This window comes from Gopherus evgoodei, chromosome 3 (assembly GCF_007399415.2).
Source record: "Gopherus evgoodei ecotype Sinaloan lineage chromosome 3, rGopEvg1_v1.p, whole genome shotgun sequence".
Taxonomy (NCBI): domain Eukaryota; kingdom Metazoa; phylum Chordata; order Testudines; family Testudinidae; genus Gopherus; species Gopherus evgoodei.
Genome location: NC_044324.1, coordinates 135,995,028 through 136,009,962, shown reverse-complemented (window position 1 = coordinate 136,009,962; position 14,935 = coordinate 135,995,028). Strand labels below are relative to the sequence as shown.

General features: G+C 42.2%; 1 protein-coding gene across 6 annotated transcripts in view; it reads left to right on the top strand.

The window, feature by feature from the left end:
• C3H6orf118 (chromosome 3 C6orf118 homolog) overlaps positions 1–14,935 on the top strand; it is a 56,364-nt gene that overhangs the window by 12,201 nt on the left and 29,228 nt on the right. For 5 of the 6 annotated variants that reach the window (XM_030556717.1, XM_030556716.1, XM_030556719.1 and 2 more), the window contains exons 3-6: positions 3,005–3,127; positions 7,835–7,894; positions 10,285–10,409; positions 12,327–12,385. In XM_030556717.1, coding sequence (XP_030412577.1) covers positions 3,005–3,127; positions 7,835–7,894; positions 10,285–10,409; positions 12,327–12,385 — 367 coding nt within the window. The remainder of the gene's footprint in view (positions 1–3,004; positions 3,128–7,834; positions 7,895–10,284; positions 10,410–12,326; positions 12,386–14,935) is intronic. The other variant, XM_030556718.1, reaches the window with a different exon arrangement.

The window sequence follows — 14,935 nt, the reverse complement described above, 5'->3', positions numbered from 1 at the left end:
TTTAAACTTCAAGACTCCTTATATGAAATAGAAAGGGAGGTGGCTATTTTTTGCTGTTTTTAAAATTAAATATGCAGCTAGAGGTGTTTTCAAATTATTATGAAGAACAAGTTTAAGCTTTGTTGTAACATGCACTGTTTGCCTGGACTGCTCAAGACCTGAATGCTTGTGTAGGAGGAACTCTTTGAGTTGGCTTCTTAAATACCTTCATGCTGTTTCACATCTGATACTCCTTGATGAAACATAGGAGCCAGAGGCACCAGTATGGTGGGGTGACCAGGGTCATTTGCAGCCCCCACGTTGGCAGCCCCCTGTGGGTCCCTCCTCTTTTTTTCCAGTGGCCCCTTTGCCCCCCCTTTTCCGGCAGTGCCCTCCCAGGCCCTGGGTTGCATGGGGGCTTTGCCACCACACCCCTTTTTTCTACTGGCGCCTCTGATAGGAGCCTTGTCTTGTAACAGGCTTAATCAAAATTGATACAAGCTACAAAAGTGAGATCTTGGAAGAGTGTTGCTGTTTTCATAATGTAATAAAAATCCTGTAATAATTAATAATAATAAATAGTGTGTAATAAGCATGTCATAAAAACAAGTTTTATATTTACAAGATCACTGCTTTTATAATTTATGCTAAGGTAAGGGAGAAAATCCTTGGAAATATTCATTTTTAGCAGGGGGTTCACAAGACTTGACTTTTAGGTGAAAGGAGTTTGCGGGTTGTTAAAGTTTGGGAACCACTGCCCTAGAGGAATATCTCTCTACTTAGTCCCAGGGTGCATCAGGGAGACCAAGAAGAGAGTAGGCAAAGGAATGAACCACTGCCTGAGAGAGATCTTCCAGGAACTGCCTGATTGTAGACTTGATGTTGCATTAAAGATGCCCAGAAAACCAAGAGTTTATAGGCCAACCTTGCATTTAGTAATTCTTCATCTGAGAGACTTAGTTACAGGTGATAACGAATCAAGAGAGACTTTTCTTCACTGGGAAGAAATATGGTCATGTTGTCAGTAGAATGAGCTAGAGAAGGTAAATCACTGTGAATCAGAATCAGAGGAAGGAGGTTTGCCATAATTTGAAATGAAGGAATTGTATGCTGTTCATCATCATAAGCAGGAAAATGGCATCTTGCTATTAGAATAAAAGAGCAATGTAGCCTTAATAAAAAAAACCCCACAACTGTTTAGCCACAAAAACATTGACATTTCTCTACAAAAATGCAGAGAATATTTCCTCCAGGACAAGTTTGACTCCATCACATTTTTTTGTGACTTTGTGAAAGTCGACTACAGTTAAAGCTGTTAGCCAGCAGCAATGGCAACCTCTGGCCTTTGATCGAATCCGCAAATTTTCCTTTCTGCCTCTGTTGAGAAATATGAATGTTCACAAAGTGAAATTGTGCAACGTCTCATCACCTGAATAAGGACATCTCCCTGAAACAGGTATGATATTGAAGATAGACAGAGCACTAGAAGCATTATAGAGCAAATGTTGCAGTGGATGGGGATGGACCAGATGACCTGACATAGCTCTTCTGTCTCTAATGCCTAAGATTTTGTAATCAGAAGAGATGCCTATATGAACAGTCACAACACCCTGAGTAAGGCCCTACCAAATTCATGGTCCATTTTGGTCAATGTCATGGTCATAAGATTTTAAAAATTGTAAATTTCATGATTTCAGCTATTTCAATCTGAAATTTCACAGTGTTGTAATGGTAGGGGGTCCTGATCCAAAAAAGAAGTCTGTCTGTGTGTGTGGGGGAGGTGGGTGCAAGGTTATTGTAGGGGAAGTTGCAGTACTGCTACCCTTTCTTCTGTACTGCTGCTGGTGGTGGCCCTGCCTTCAGAGCTGGGCAGCTGGAGAGCTGTGGCTGCCGGCTGAGATCCCAGCTCTGAAGGCAGTGCCACCGCCAGCAGCAGCGTCGAAGGAAGGATGCCATGGTATGGTGTTGCCACCCTTACTTCTGCGCTGCTGCCTGCAGAGCTGGGCCCTCAGTCAGCAATTGCCGCTCTCCAGCCTCCCAGCTCTGAAGGCAGCAGGATGTAAGGGTGGCAACACCATACCAGGCCATCCTTACTTCTGTGCTGCTGCTGGCAGCGACCCTGCCTTCAGAACTGGGCTCCCGGCCAGCAGCCGCTGCTCTCCATCCACTCAGCTCTGAAGGCAGCACAGATGTAAGGGTGGCACCACAACTCCCCTAAAATTGCAACCCTCCTGCAAATCCCTTTTGAGTCAAGACCCCCAATTTGAGAGAGGCTGGTTTTCCCCGTGAAATCTGTATAGTAAAGGGTAAAAGCACACAAAAGACCAGATTTCACGGCAGGAAACCAGATTTCACAGTCTGAGATGCATTTTTCATGGCTGGGAATTTGGTAGGGCCCAAGCCATGAGGTTATAAATGTTGCATACCTTGTCCAAGATTTCCTTATTTTTCTCACTCTCCATGCTAACAGTTTTCTTTAAGGAATGAGATGATGGATTCTAAGGGCCAGCATCCTCATCTGTTGTAAACAGGCATAGATCTGTGGAAGCCTGTGGCGTTACACTGATTTATAACAGCTGAGGAATTGGCCTTAAATGTCTAAGCAGTGATACCTAACCATTTATTCAGGCATAATATACTAATCGCTGCCTATAATACTCTTCCTCAAGCTTCTCTTTATTTTCTCTTGGCTGTTATAAACATCACTTACTTTTCATTTCCAATCTGAGCCTTTCTTCTTCTTGCTGAGCAGGGTTCTCCAAAAATATTTTTCATCCCGTGAACCATGTTATATGAGTGAGAGAAAATCTTTCCTTGAGTGATCTCTGTCTAATCCTTCAATCTTTCAGAAAGGGCTCCACAGATCACCAGAGGGTTGAAGCACTGCTGGTTGAGAATCACTGCTTTAAAGTATATCCCTGAGTCTCAAGCCTGTGCTATGCTGTCTGTACCTCCTAGAGCTGAGTGGGGATGACGCATCCAACACACACCTGCGTGCAGTTGTTAATTCTGATTTTTACTGCAGGAGCTCCAGAAGATCTGTGATTGTAACCGTCCCCATTTCAAACGGTTGCAGGTCTTTGGGGATGTGTTTGAAGATATTTGCAACAGCTCTTTGATATTTGGTGATATTCTGAAGGAAGTTAAAGTAAGAGATACCAGTCAGGCTTAGCATATTGTGAACTAAAGGTTCTCTAACTCCTGTTTTGTATTACCAGTGTTGTGCCCTATGCACCTTAGGGACTATTCACAAAATGTCACTGAATCAGCTAACACTATTCTATGCAACCAGCATGTCCATGTTTATACTTTCCTTTTATTCCTCCTTGATCTCTTGGCCACACAATAAAATCACACACACCTGTTAAGTCTTCCTGTACTCCTGATATCCTCAAAGAACCTCCTAATTAATTGCTATGCTCCCACAGGGGTTGGATGATTCTGTCTTCATTTATGCTCTCTCCTGGCTCCTCCGCTCTATTTTGTTAAACATACAAGAGCAGAGAAGTGTTGAGTGAGAGAGCAACTGTAGAAAAAGTCAGTCCGCCTGCATGCCCAGCAATTTGAGGTGACAAAAGCTTGCTCTGCACCCCTACCATCACCAGGTATCACTTTGCTAACAGAGAGAGGGTCTTCCACAGATCCATTAAGGGGATGGTAGCATTGCCGAAGCTGTGAACATGCACACAGTCGGAGGTAGGGGCTTGCGTAGCCTATAAAGATAATATTTGCTTATATTCATATAAAAATATGTTGCAAAGTAAGTAGGCCCCAAAAGCCTTGACAATAGCCAAGTGAGGCCTGGTAAAATATAAGGCAAGTTAAATAAAACAGTTCAGAAGCAAGCTGGAAATAAGTTCGGGCATAACCCCAAGTCATGTTATCTGGTTATACCAAAAGAAGGACAGGGGACACCTGATATGGTTTTAATCAGGATGCAACCTTATTATTGGATGTCTGAGACTACCTGGCAGATAAAAGTGTACAGTGCAGGAAACTCCATGATCATTCAATATCTACCCAGGAGATTCCACCAGCACCTCTCCCACCCTTTTTTCCCCTCCCAACCTGTTGCTGGAACCTTACCATCTGCCACCCCTTGAACAAGGCTGAAGGTGGACTATAAGAAAGAGGGGTCAGCTTCCTGCCAGTCATAAGAGCCCTGAATCCCCACCCCCACTTCTGCTTCTTTAAAAAACACCTCCTTTTTAAGACCTTCACCAAGCCATTTTTTTGGTCATCTTATCCTTTCCCTGAACTGGACATCTGCCACAAGTTGGTGCCAGTAATTACCATCCAGTCAGGTTCCCAGACATCTCCTAATGCCCCTGTTATACCGGCCAAAAATGTGTCTGTGCCCAAGTTTGACAGGTGGACCCTATCCTCCTGAAATAACTCTGGTGCCCCATATGCTATGCCAGAATGCAAAATTACCGACCCTTCTATGGCTCCAAGGAATTTGGCCACCTCCCTGTTCACATACCTCCTTACCTTGTCCACCTTGGGGGCGGGGGAGCTTTACAGCTCCCTGCCAGATTCTACATTGAAGTATATCTAAGCACACAACTTTTACTCCTGGAAAAAGTTCTCCATTAAGTACACCCTTCACACTTTCCCAAATTGTTTTCCCCCAGGTGCACCACAATTATATCTGGTGACCGCTGATAAACCTGTCACAGCATACAGCTGTGGCATCTGCTGGTTCCATAACATACCCCTCTTTCTGTGCCATCTCAGGATTGCTTCATCACTGAATACCAGCTGAGAACCCTCAGGCAACTTGGATGCCTACCTATAAGCTCAAAAACACCCCAATACTGTGCCTGCAGATCCACACCACCATCTGCATGGCTGGTCATCCAACATCTGGAATAAAAATACAATAAATTAACACTGACTCACTACCTGGGATCTCACATACATTCTGTCGGCTTCTGAATGCCAATATCTAATTGCCTGATTTGCTTCTGCCCCCATGCTCAGCAGTGCTGCTGCTGGTGACACCCCAATCCTGAATGAATGGGAATCAAATTCCTGGGTTGGCAGTACCAGCCTTGTCAGTCCCTGTCTCAACACTGTAACGAACTGGTACATTGCGAGGGGACTCCCGTCACCATACATAAAAAGAGGCCCACCCCTCTCTAGTTGTATCACCATGTATACCTTCAAAGCCTCCATGGGTTCAGCCTCACCACCCACCTGTAGATTAACAGATTCACCCCTGCCTCCTTGATCAGTCATTGACCATCACTTCTTGCCCCTGCCAGTATCGATCACGCAGTTCCAAAACCCTTCCCACACCCACTTTTGCAGCAGCTTCTGAACCCTTTTCTCCCTTTCTGCTTGTAAATCACTATTCCCCCTCCCCCGGCAAGCCAGACAATGCCCTCCCCCTGCAAGGGTGACCATATTTCCCAAAGGGAAAATGGGACATCATGTGGGGCTAGCCTGAGCCACCCCCCTCTCCCTCAAAGAGCTGGCACGAGTCGCTCACCCGAGCGCCCCCCCCCAGCATGGGCTACCATTGCTGCACCCCCACCCTGCACATTCCTATGCACCCCGCTTTTTTGACAAAAGTGGGCATTTGTCTCGTTTGCTCTTGCCAACTGATCAAGTCAGCAAGAGCAAATGGGACAAATGCCCACTTGTGCCAAAAAAATGTCAGGACAGGGCTTAAAAAGGGCACTGTCCCAGCCAAAATGGTCACCGCACCCCCCAACTTAAGCTGCTGTGTGGTCATTTTAACATGGTTTGCTCTTAACTGGTTTTTACAAGTGTTTTAAATACATTGTTAATGTTTTGGAAAATGTTAGTGGTATGGTATTTACACAAATGCTAATAAAATCATATTTAATGTAAAATAGCCAATGAAAAATAAAAATATATTTAATCATGGTAGTGGAAATATAGGAATGATAAAAGGTATGTTTAATTTTAATTATTTAAGGGGTGTTATAATAGATTATAAAAAGGGTAGCTCGCGACTTTTAGCTTAGGCATGCCCATCCACCATCAAGGAACCGCTAGAAAAAGGATTATACCCATTTTCTTCATTTAGGGACTAATCACCTCTAAAAATGCCTTATTTCACCTTAAAATGTAAGTATAAATGCAGCATATGGTTATATTGTAATGACTATTTTCTTAACTATTTTATATTAAATAAAGTTCTTAATGTTATCACTTAATGTGCCATTCATAGTCCTTCACTAAATTAAATTATCTATAACCAGCCTGCAGGTTCAAGCCTTAAAAAATTCAGTTTGGTTTTTTCCCTCATTTTTAAACTGTGAATTGGCAATACATAAATCAAACGTTACACTTGAAGGTTTATAGTAATTAACTAGTTCTCTTAACATAATTTGACAAAATTTTCAAACTTAATAGGCATAGAGCACATGACATTAAAAGGTACTAAATCCTGAGTTTCACAAGGTCTTTAACTGTGACTTTATTAATGCCACAGACTCTATCTTTCCTTATATTTTCAATATTTGCCTTTCATCTTCATTTAGGCTGCTGTTCTCCAGTTTCTAAGGGTTTGTCTACACTATGCACCTTTTAGTGACACGTCTGTGCAGCTACAGCTGTGCTGCTAAAAGGTGCACAGTGTAGTGACTCTTTGTTGGAAAGAGTGACTACATTGCCAGCAAAATACTTCCACCCCCAATAAGCAGTGGCTGCTTTGTTGGCAGGAGAGCGCTCTGCCGACAAAATGCTGTTCACACTGGCACTTTTCATTGGCAAAACTTTTGTCGTTCAGGGTTAACCTTTCAGTGCCTTAATTTCCCTCTCTGTACAATGGGGATGATAGTATTTTCCTGTGCAAAGCTCTAAAGGTATGTCTACACTACCCACTGGATTGGCAGGCAGTGATCGATCCAGCAGGGATTGATTTATTGCGTTTAGTCTAGACGTGATAAATTGACCCCCAAGTGCTCTCCCATTGACTTCTGTACTCCACCACCATGAAAGGCACAGGCAGAGTTGACAGGGAAGCGGCAGCAGTTGACTCCCTGCAGTGAAGACACTGTGGTGAGTAGGTCTAAGTACATCAACTTCAGCTATGTTATTCACTTAGCTGAAGTTGCGTAACTTAGATCGATTCTCCCCCTCCCCCAGTGTAGACCAGGCCTTAGATATGTACCTATGAAAAATACTGATGACTGTATTATCATCTAGCTGCATTAGTCAGTGTTTGTTATCCCCCCTCTGTTTCTGAACTGTCGTCAGGTTGCAAGATAACATTTAAAACTCTCTGGACATCAAATCTATTTGTCCCTCCAACCGTACCCTGGTGATAGTGACTCTAATATGGAACAGAACCTAAAAATTCAGTGACGAAAATTGAGTTTCACTCTTTCTGTTCTGTACATAGTCGAGTCATGCCATTGCCATTAGACAGTGCCAGGCTGACATACCATCTGATATTTGAGAGGGAGAGAAATGGCAACATTTCACACTTGTTAAGAAAGTGAACACACCCCAATGCCTTCCAATAGTTGGCAGTGGGTAATGGCAAAAGGCAGGAAATAAAATACTACCTAGGATGAATGGCAGCGAGAAGGAAGGAGCGGCGGGTTGGAAGAGGGTTGGAGAACAAAGACAGTCTACATTAAAGGAAGCTCGAGGGGGTGGAAAGAATGCACTTCAGATCGGTATATTTATTAACAAATGACATGACCCAACTCTTTCAAATGACTTCAGTGAGATCAAGACCCCACTCATTCCTAGCCCTATCAGAAAAGGTTCTTGTAGAGCACATACAGTATCTGAAGTGAATCCGATCTGTATAATCTCTGAACACTGTTGATAATTGTTCTGTAATGTTCCTCATTCCTCTTTGTTTGTTTAGAATGAATATGAGCTCTACATGGTGATACTTCTGGATTCTCTGCCTACAACACAATACCAGGTAATAGGCATTTGCCAGTGGCAGCACAGAATGAGGTCACAAGGTCAGCGTTACTTGCATTCAAAGCTTGGAAAACAGCAGGCGGAGCCAAATGCATAAGTTAAAACTTCCTTTGGACACATGCAAACAGACACATGCACACATGAGCGCACACAGACACAAGTTACATGAAACTGAACAGCCCTTGATTCTTTTGTCCTGTGCTTTAGACACATTTAGGACCACTGAAGGTGATGTGCACTTATCTTTGATACAAAGATCCAAAGTCTGCCCATTATTTCACTGCTCATGAGGACTTCTGCAGGAGCACCAACAGCAAAAGGTTAAGGTGGAAGCAGATTTCAGGCATAAAAACAGAGTTGGCAGAAACAGCATGAATTGAATGTGTTGAAGCAGTTCACCCAACCAAGAACTCTGGCTGTGCAGTATATGTATTATTGGGGACTTTGACTTTGACTTTGACTTCATTGATGCATATTGCATCTGCACACTGTTCATTCTGTATTAAGACTTTCTTCTGTGGTCCAAAGGGGGAATTTGAGTAGATCGAATGGCTCGGGGATTCGTAATTTAAATTCAGTATTATTTATCTCTAAGTCAGTGGTTGAAGCACCCACAGAATGATAGTGACTTTTAGTCACTTCCACTGACATCTGTTTTGTTTGTCTCTTGAGTGAGCTAGCGGTTTCACTCCAATTCCTAGTGGACTTATATCTGCGTCATAAAATACCACCCACACGAATGGGAAAGAAAGCATTCTGAATAAGTGCCAAACTGCAATATCCAGCTACGTGTAGACACGTTACATAAAAATATGTTCACACAGCCAGATGTTTAAAGCTAAGAGAGTGGGGAGGGTGCCTCCAAGAAATGTTCTGCACAGTGGTTTTGTGGGGAGCACAAAATCTGAATTTAAACTTTGGTATTTGTACTGAAAATTACACAGAGCTGTGTAAACATTTCAAGCCAGAAACTCCTGTCGAAGGCAATTTTGTGGTGTATTGTTCCCTTAAAGCAGGAAGAGAATTCCTCCTGTGCACGGGAACTACCACTGGAATGAAACTGGTAAAGTTAGCTCTCTGTGCCTTCTACATCAGCTCTCTGCTCCTCTCCCCTTCCTTCCCCTTAGCATAAAGGGAAGAAAAAGACATGTCAGAAGTGTTCTGGGGTGCAGTGCAGGCAGGATAGGGAGGGGGACTGCCATGATTCACCTTATTCTCCAGCAGCATGTAGCCCTTTGGGCCAGGGACTGGGTAGCTTTGAATCAGGTAGAAGAAACTGTCTCTTTAAGGGTATGGAGCCATAGTAGCTGGGAACATGCTTCCCAGAGTGGATAGACAGATGCATACTAGCTCCACTTGAGCTAGCCCACTAAAAATAGTTGTGTGACTACAGACCCAAGGAGTCAGGTAATCTGGTGTGTTTGTTCTCAGGGGGGCTAGCCCAAACCGCCACACATGCTGCAGTGACCACACTGCTAGTTTTAGCACTCTTGCTCAAGGAGAGCTAGGGCACATTCATCAACCTGTACGGGGAAGCATGCTCCCAGTTGCTGTGTTGACACACCTTATTCTCTCTGCCAATTGTTTTGTTTTCCGCTGTATTATATATTGCTGTCATGAAGCTCGTAACACAAGGATACTGGGTGACATTTTAAACTTTCATTTTGCTTTTACTGTGAAATATAAAAGTAATCATTTAGGTCAATGGTCTCCTGCCAACCACAAGTATATGATTTTGTTGTAGGCTCAAGGTGAAAATCCTGTGGGAGTAAAATCCAATGGGAGTTTACCATTTACTGCAATGGGGTGAGGATTTCACCCTAGGTACCACCTCCCTTCCTTAAAGGTACTCTCTGCTGGGGTCCTGGTGCTGCTGTATTACTATGATGATCTGTTGAAATCACAGTGGAACGTAATGATGAACCTGGCACAGCTGATAGCAGTGGAAGTGTGCTTTCTCTAGCATAACTAGACCATTAATCCCTCTCATTGCTTCTCTACTGTGTATCCCACAAGCAGCAAAGCCTTCAGCTGGGTAGGAATGGAAAGACAATCAGCTGGGAGAGACACAGCATTGTCAGTCCTTTCTCTGTTAGTAACCACCTTTACTTTACCTTTCCAGTGTCTCTGTGGAATTAGAATGAATTGTCTATTTACAGAGATGAGTGTTTTTCTGGTTCATCCGTGGAAGTGTTAGCATTAGCACTTATCCTCATTCAGAAGCTTCCCTCAGAATTGATTTTTCACCATATATATATATATACACACACTGTGCTAGGTCCTGCGTATTCAGTGAAGAAAAATTGTACAAGTTCTTGCATGTTTCTTCCATATGCCCGTTATAAACGTGCATGTCCTCGTATTTCACTCCTGTTTATTTAATCTCAGACACTGATGGCTCAGGTGAAAGGTATGGGGAAAAGACCCGTGAAGACACAAGAAATAGAAGCGATCAGGCGAGAAGTACAGACCCTTGTGAAAAAAGCCAAAAGTGTCTTGGAGAGAAATGAAGAGTAAGTGCCATAAGTGTAAGGGACATGCAAACCAGATGTGTTATCTCACTCTAGTGCCTAGTATGCATAGAGGATGAGAGTCTGTTACTACTGCAAAATAAATGGAGTTATTCCTAGCTCAAGTTGTTGAGTCCATACTGGACTGTGGAAATCTTGCTGGTGACCCATTCACATGCATTGGAGACAATCCATTTTTTGTTTCAAATATTATTACACCTACACTCATTCAATCACATGCTCCTGCCTCCAACACCCCTTCCATCAAAGTCAAGAACTAACGAGTCACAATCTAACCTAGTTGACTTTTGCCCCCTTTTGCAAAAGTCAACTAGGTTAGATTGTGCGTGAGCTACCTAGGTTAGATGACCGAATAGGTCTGTTTATTTTGTTGTGTAGTTATTTTTATTTAATCAAAACTGTGTAAATAACGGCATTAACACTGTGCTTTCCAAACTTATTATGTATGATTCTATGATCATTACGATATTAAAGTGTGACAAAGCCTTGTTTACACCAAAGGAAACTGCAGCAAAAACAAGTAGCTAAATAACAGTGGCCAAACAATTATACCAAACAATTATACGTGTGTGTAGGTGTCTACAGAGACAGATTGTGTGACAGAGTGGTATGGGAGAAGGGTTTTATTGATATAAGTTTGGGATGGCTCATAAGAACAGTCATACCAGTTCAGACCAATGGTCCATTTAGCCCAATATCCTGTCTTCTGACAGTGGCCAGTGCCAGATGCTTCTGAGGAAGCATATACAGAATGCATGCAAGTATATCATCAAGTGATCCATCCCCTGTCACCCATTCCCAGCTTCTGGCAAACAGTGGCAAGGGACCCTTCAGAGAATGGTTTTGTGTGTTGTTTGGAGTGTGTTGTAAAACTTTTATAACATCTCACAACTTCATGCATCCTGTATATGCACCATATCTTACAAATGGTTAGATTTTAAGAAAAATGCTATTTTTACTATTTTCTGTATTCTTCCAGTAGCAAACCCAGCTGCCTTAGTTACCATGAATCCAAGGGTATTGGGCTCAGAGGGAATAACACAAACCTCCAAATATGAACTAAAATAGTTCTTTAAATTTGTGAAAATGTTAGGGGTAGAAGTCCATTATCACAAAATCTTCCAGGACTAGAAGGGAGTCTGTGTTACAAGAGAAACTGAGGATTTCCCTGTCCCAATAGTATCTTCATTTCTGCCACTAGTAATCTGAATTTAAAGCTGTAACATTTTTAAGTTGATCAAAGGTGTTACTGGTGGAGGTCTGAATTTTGCTTGGAATCATGTAATTGGTGGTAGTGGAGGAGGGGGAGAAGTAGGAAATGTTTCTTGGTGGATATCTTTTTAAAATGGCATTTGTTTGAAGCTGCTTGCAATTTTAAAATGAGTCCAGGGGACATGGATTAATTAGCAGAGAGCAGGTGAGGAGGGCCAAGTACATGATCAGCTGATCATCATATGAGTCTGCAATAGATTACATGGATAGCACTCCACATATGTTTCTAGGCTATGAGTGTATCCTACCATGTGTTTAAATAATGTGTAGCTATTTTCTCTCTGTTGCCATTTTAATGTTACTTCCTTCATGAAACAAGGGCTTAATGTGAGGGTGCTTTGAGTCTGCAAGTTTCTCAGAGCAGGGATCATGGACCAAATTCTTCTCTGATTTATATCACTCAAATCCAGAGTAAGTCCAGTCACTTAACTGAATTTACTATTACTCTGCATTTACACAAGTATACCTAGGCTCAGAATTTGGCCTATGAATGTCAGTGGGAATTCTCACATGTATAAGAGCTGCAGGATTACCTGAATTGCCTTGGCTCATGTCTAATCCGCAGAGTGATACTCAAAACATGGCTGTGATCACATTAACACAGTGTTCTCTCTTGTTCCACTCTAGACTCAGAAATGAATTAGAAATTCAGCTGTGGGTGAGCCAGTCTCCTGAGAGTAAAACTGGTAAGTAACAATACAGTGTGGATTTACAGAAGGGGTGTCTTGCAAGAAACAAATAAACAAACACACCCCAACACACACACATTGTGAATCAGGGTACCAAAACACACTAAAACTAAACAGCTTCTAAAGAAAAGCAAAGAAATATATCTCTCAGTGGTGCTGAGCATCTTGTGGGATAATATTTTTCTTGCCTTTCATTCTGGGCCTGATAAAGCCCACTGAAATCAATAGGAGAATTTGCATTTATTAAAGAACACAGGGTATATGCCATACCAGATAAGACCTGTGGTCCATCTAGTTAAGTATGTTATAGCCAGCAGGAGATACCTAAGATGTGAGATAATCTGACACTTCAAGAAGGTCTTGTCCTGATCTCTAACAGTCAGAGGGCAGGTTAAGTTGTGCAGCATGAGCTTTCGTAGTCCTTTCATAAACTCTTTTAGGCATCAGCTATTATAACTCTGGACAATCTTGTTATTTATATAAATGTCTAATCCCTCTTTGACACTTGCTAAATTCTCAGCCTCAACAACATCCTTGTGGCAATGAGTTCCACAGTCTAATTCTGTGCTGCATGAATAATTATCTCCTTTGATCAGTTTTGAATTTGCCTTCAGTGAGCATTGGATCAGAGTTTTCAGCTAATTCAATAAAAAAAAAAGAGTATGTAAATCTGGAAGCTCATGAAAGGGCAAAAAGGAAGGAGACTATTTTCTGATGAACTAGGCCATTTCTGAATTTCTATAAAATGTCATCAGGGCAGAATACAGTATGCGAAGACTGACTGCATAGTGCATCTATATTTCATGCATTTGTTAAACTTCTGTATTTATGGCAAATGCAAAACATGGATTCTTCACATAGCATGTGACCATATAACATGGTAAGCTTCTACACTGGAAATAGAGAGAATAAATAGCCACATGAGTTGTTAAGGTGAGATGCTTTCTGACTGTCTCTGATAGCTGCTCCACACATATGTTAAATACTACATGGCAGCTTCTGAAAGAGAGGCTATAACTCTGTTTTGGCCCATACGCTCCTTCTCAATTAAATACAGCATCATACCCAAGGCTGCATGTGATCTGTTATCAGTGCTGTATTTTAGGTGCTACTATCAGTATCTTACTCATTATTATGAACGCACGTTGCATATGAAAAGTGCCGTATAATCAAACCAAGTTCTGCTCTTTCATCACTCGGGAAATGTGCTGGCCCAAATTCCTCTCTGATGTAACTCCATGCACTTCAGTGGACTTAGCCAGGGCTGCATTTGCCTTGCTATGTTTCTACAGCTTGGCACAGGCTTTGAACTCCAAAGCTTTACAGCTGTCCCTCTCAGAAATGATCATTGGCTCTAGATCTCTGACAGAACTAATGAATTTGAAGTTTCTAGGCCAAGACATTTCTCAGGGATGGCTATGCATGAAACAAGTTAAAAGACTTATGAACTACGTGAAAACACTTCCCTTTTCAAAGTCTTGCATCTCAGAAATGCTGGTCCAATTAATCCCAAGCTCTCCTCCCCAACATTTTCAAGATATTAGACAACTGTATGTGGAAAGCTTCAGATGAAAAGGAATTGCAAAAAACAAAATCAGAAGGGGCTGAATACTATGCTTAAAAACCCAATATGAGATTGAGGCCCAAATGTGCTAGTCACTATACAAACACATAGTAAGAGACAGTCCTTGTTCTGTATGCTTATAGTCTAAATGGACAAGACAGAAAAGGCGATACGACTATTATTCCCATTTTACAGATGGAGAACTGAAGCACAGAGAGATTAAGATATTTGGCAAAGGAAGTCTGTGACATAGGCAAGAATGGAATTCAGGTCTCCTGAGTATAGAACCTTAACCATAATGATAATCTTTAGCAGTTTGTGCCTTCAAAACCTTTACAAACAATACAAATTACTGCATTGTTTTTAGCAAACCCCTCCTCAAAACTCACCTCTGCTGTGAGGCCTACCTACAATGGACAGGTGGGTATGCTGTGACCGTTGTTTATTATACCAAGTATGATCACTGGCAGGTCTATTGAAACTAAAGGCAGAAATGTGATGCCTCCTGTTTCCTGGTGGGGGCTGAGTGGAAGAAGATGATGCTCACTGCTTGGAACAGGAGATTTACACTGTATACACTGGACTTCCATTGGTAAAACTTTTATCATTCAGAAAGGGGTGTGAAAAAAACATACAACCCCCGCCCCCCAGAACAACTAAAGTGTTACTGACGAAAAGCGCTGATGTGAACAGTGCTTTGTTGAGCTCTCTGGTGACAAAGAGAGGCTACACTGCGCACCTTTTAGCGGCCCAGCTCTAGCGACACAGCTGTGTTGCTAAAATGTGCGTGGTGTAGACGTAGCCTAAGTTAGAAATGCAGGTAGCTGCAGGGGATGGCAAGCATGTGTGCGGTAGGGGAGGGTCATCTGGCTAGAGAAGGATCCTTGGTTTGAGAAGAACGTTAGAGCATCACCATAACAAAACAGTGTATAATTTCTGAAGGGTTATTTCTAAATAGTTCAGCAGATACTTAGCAGTGATAC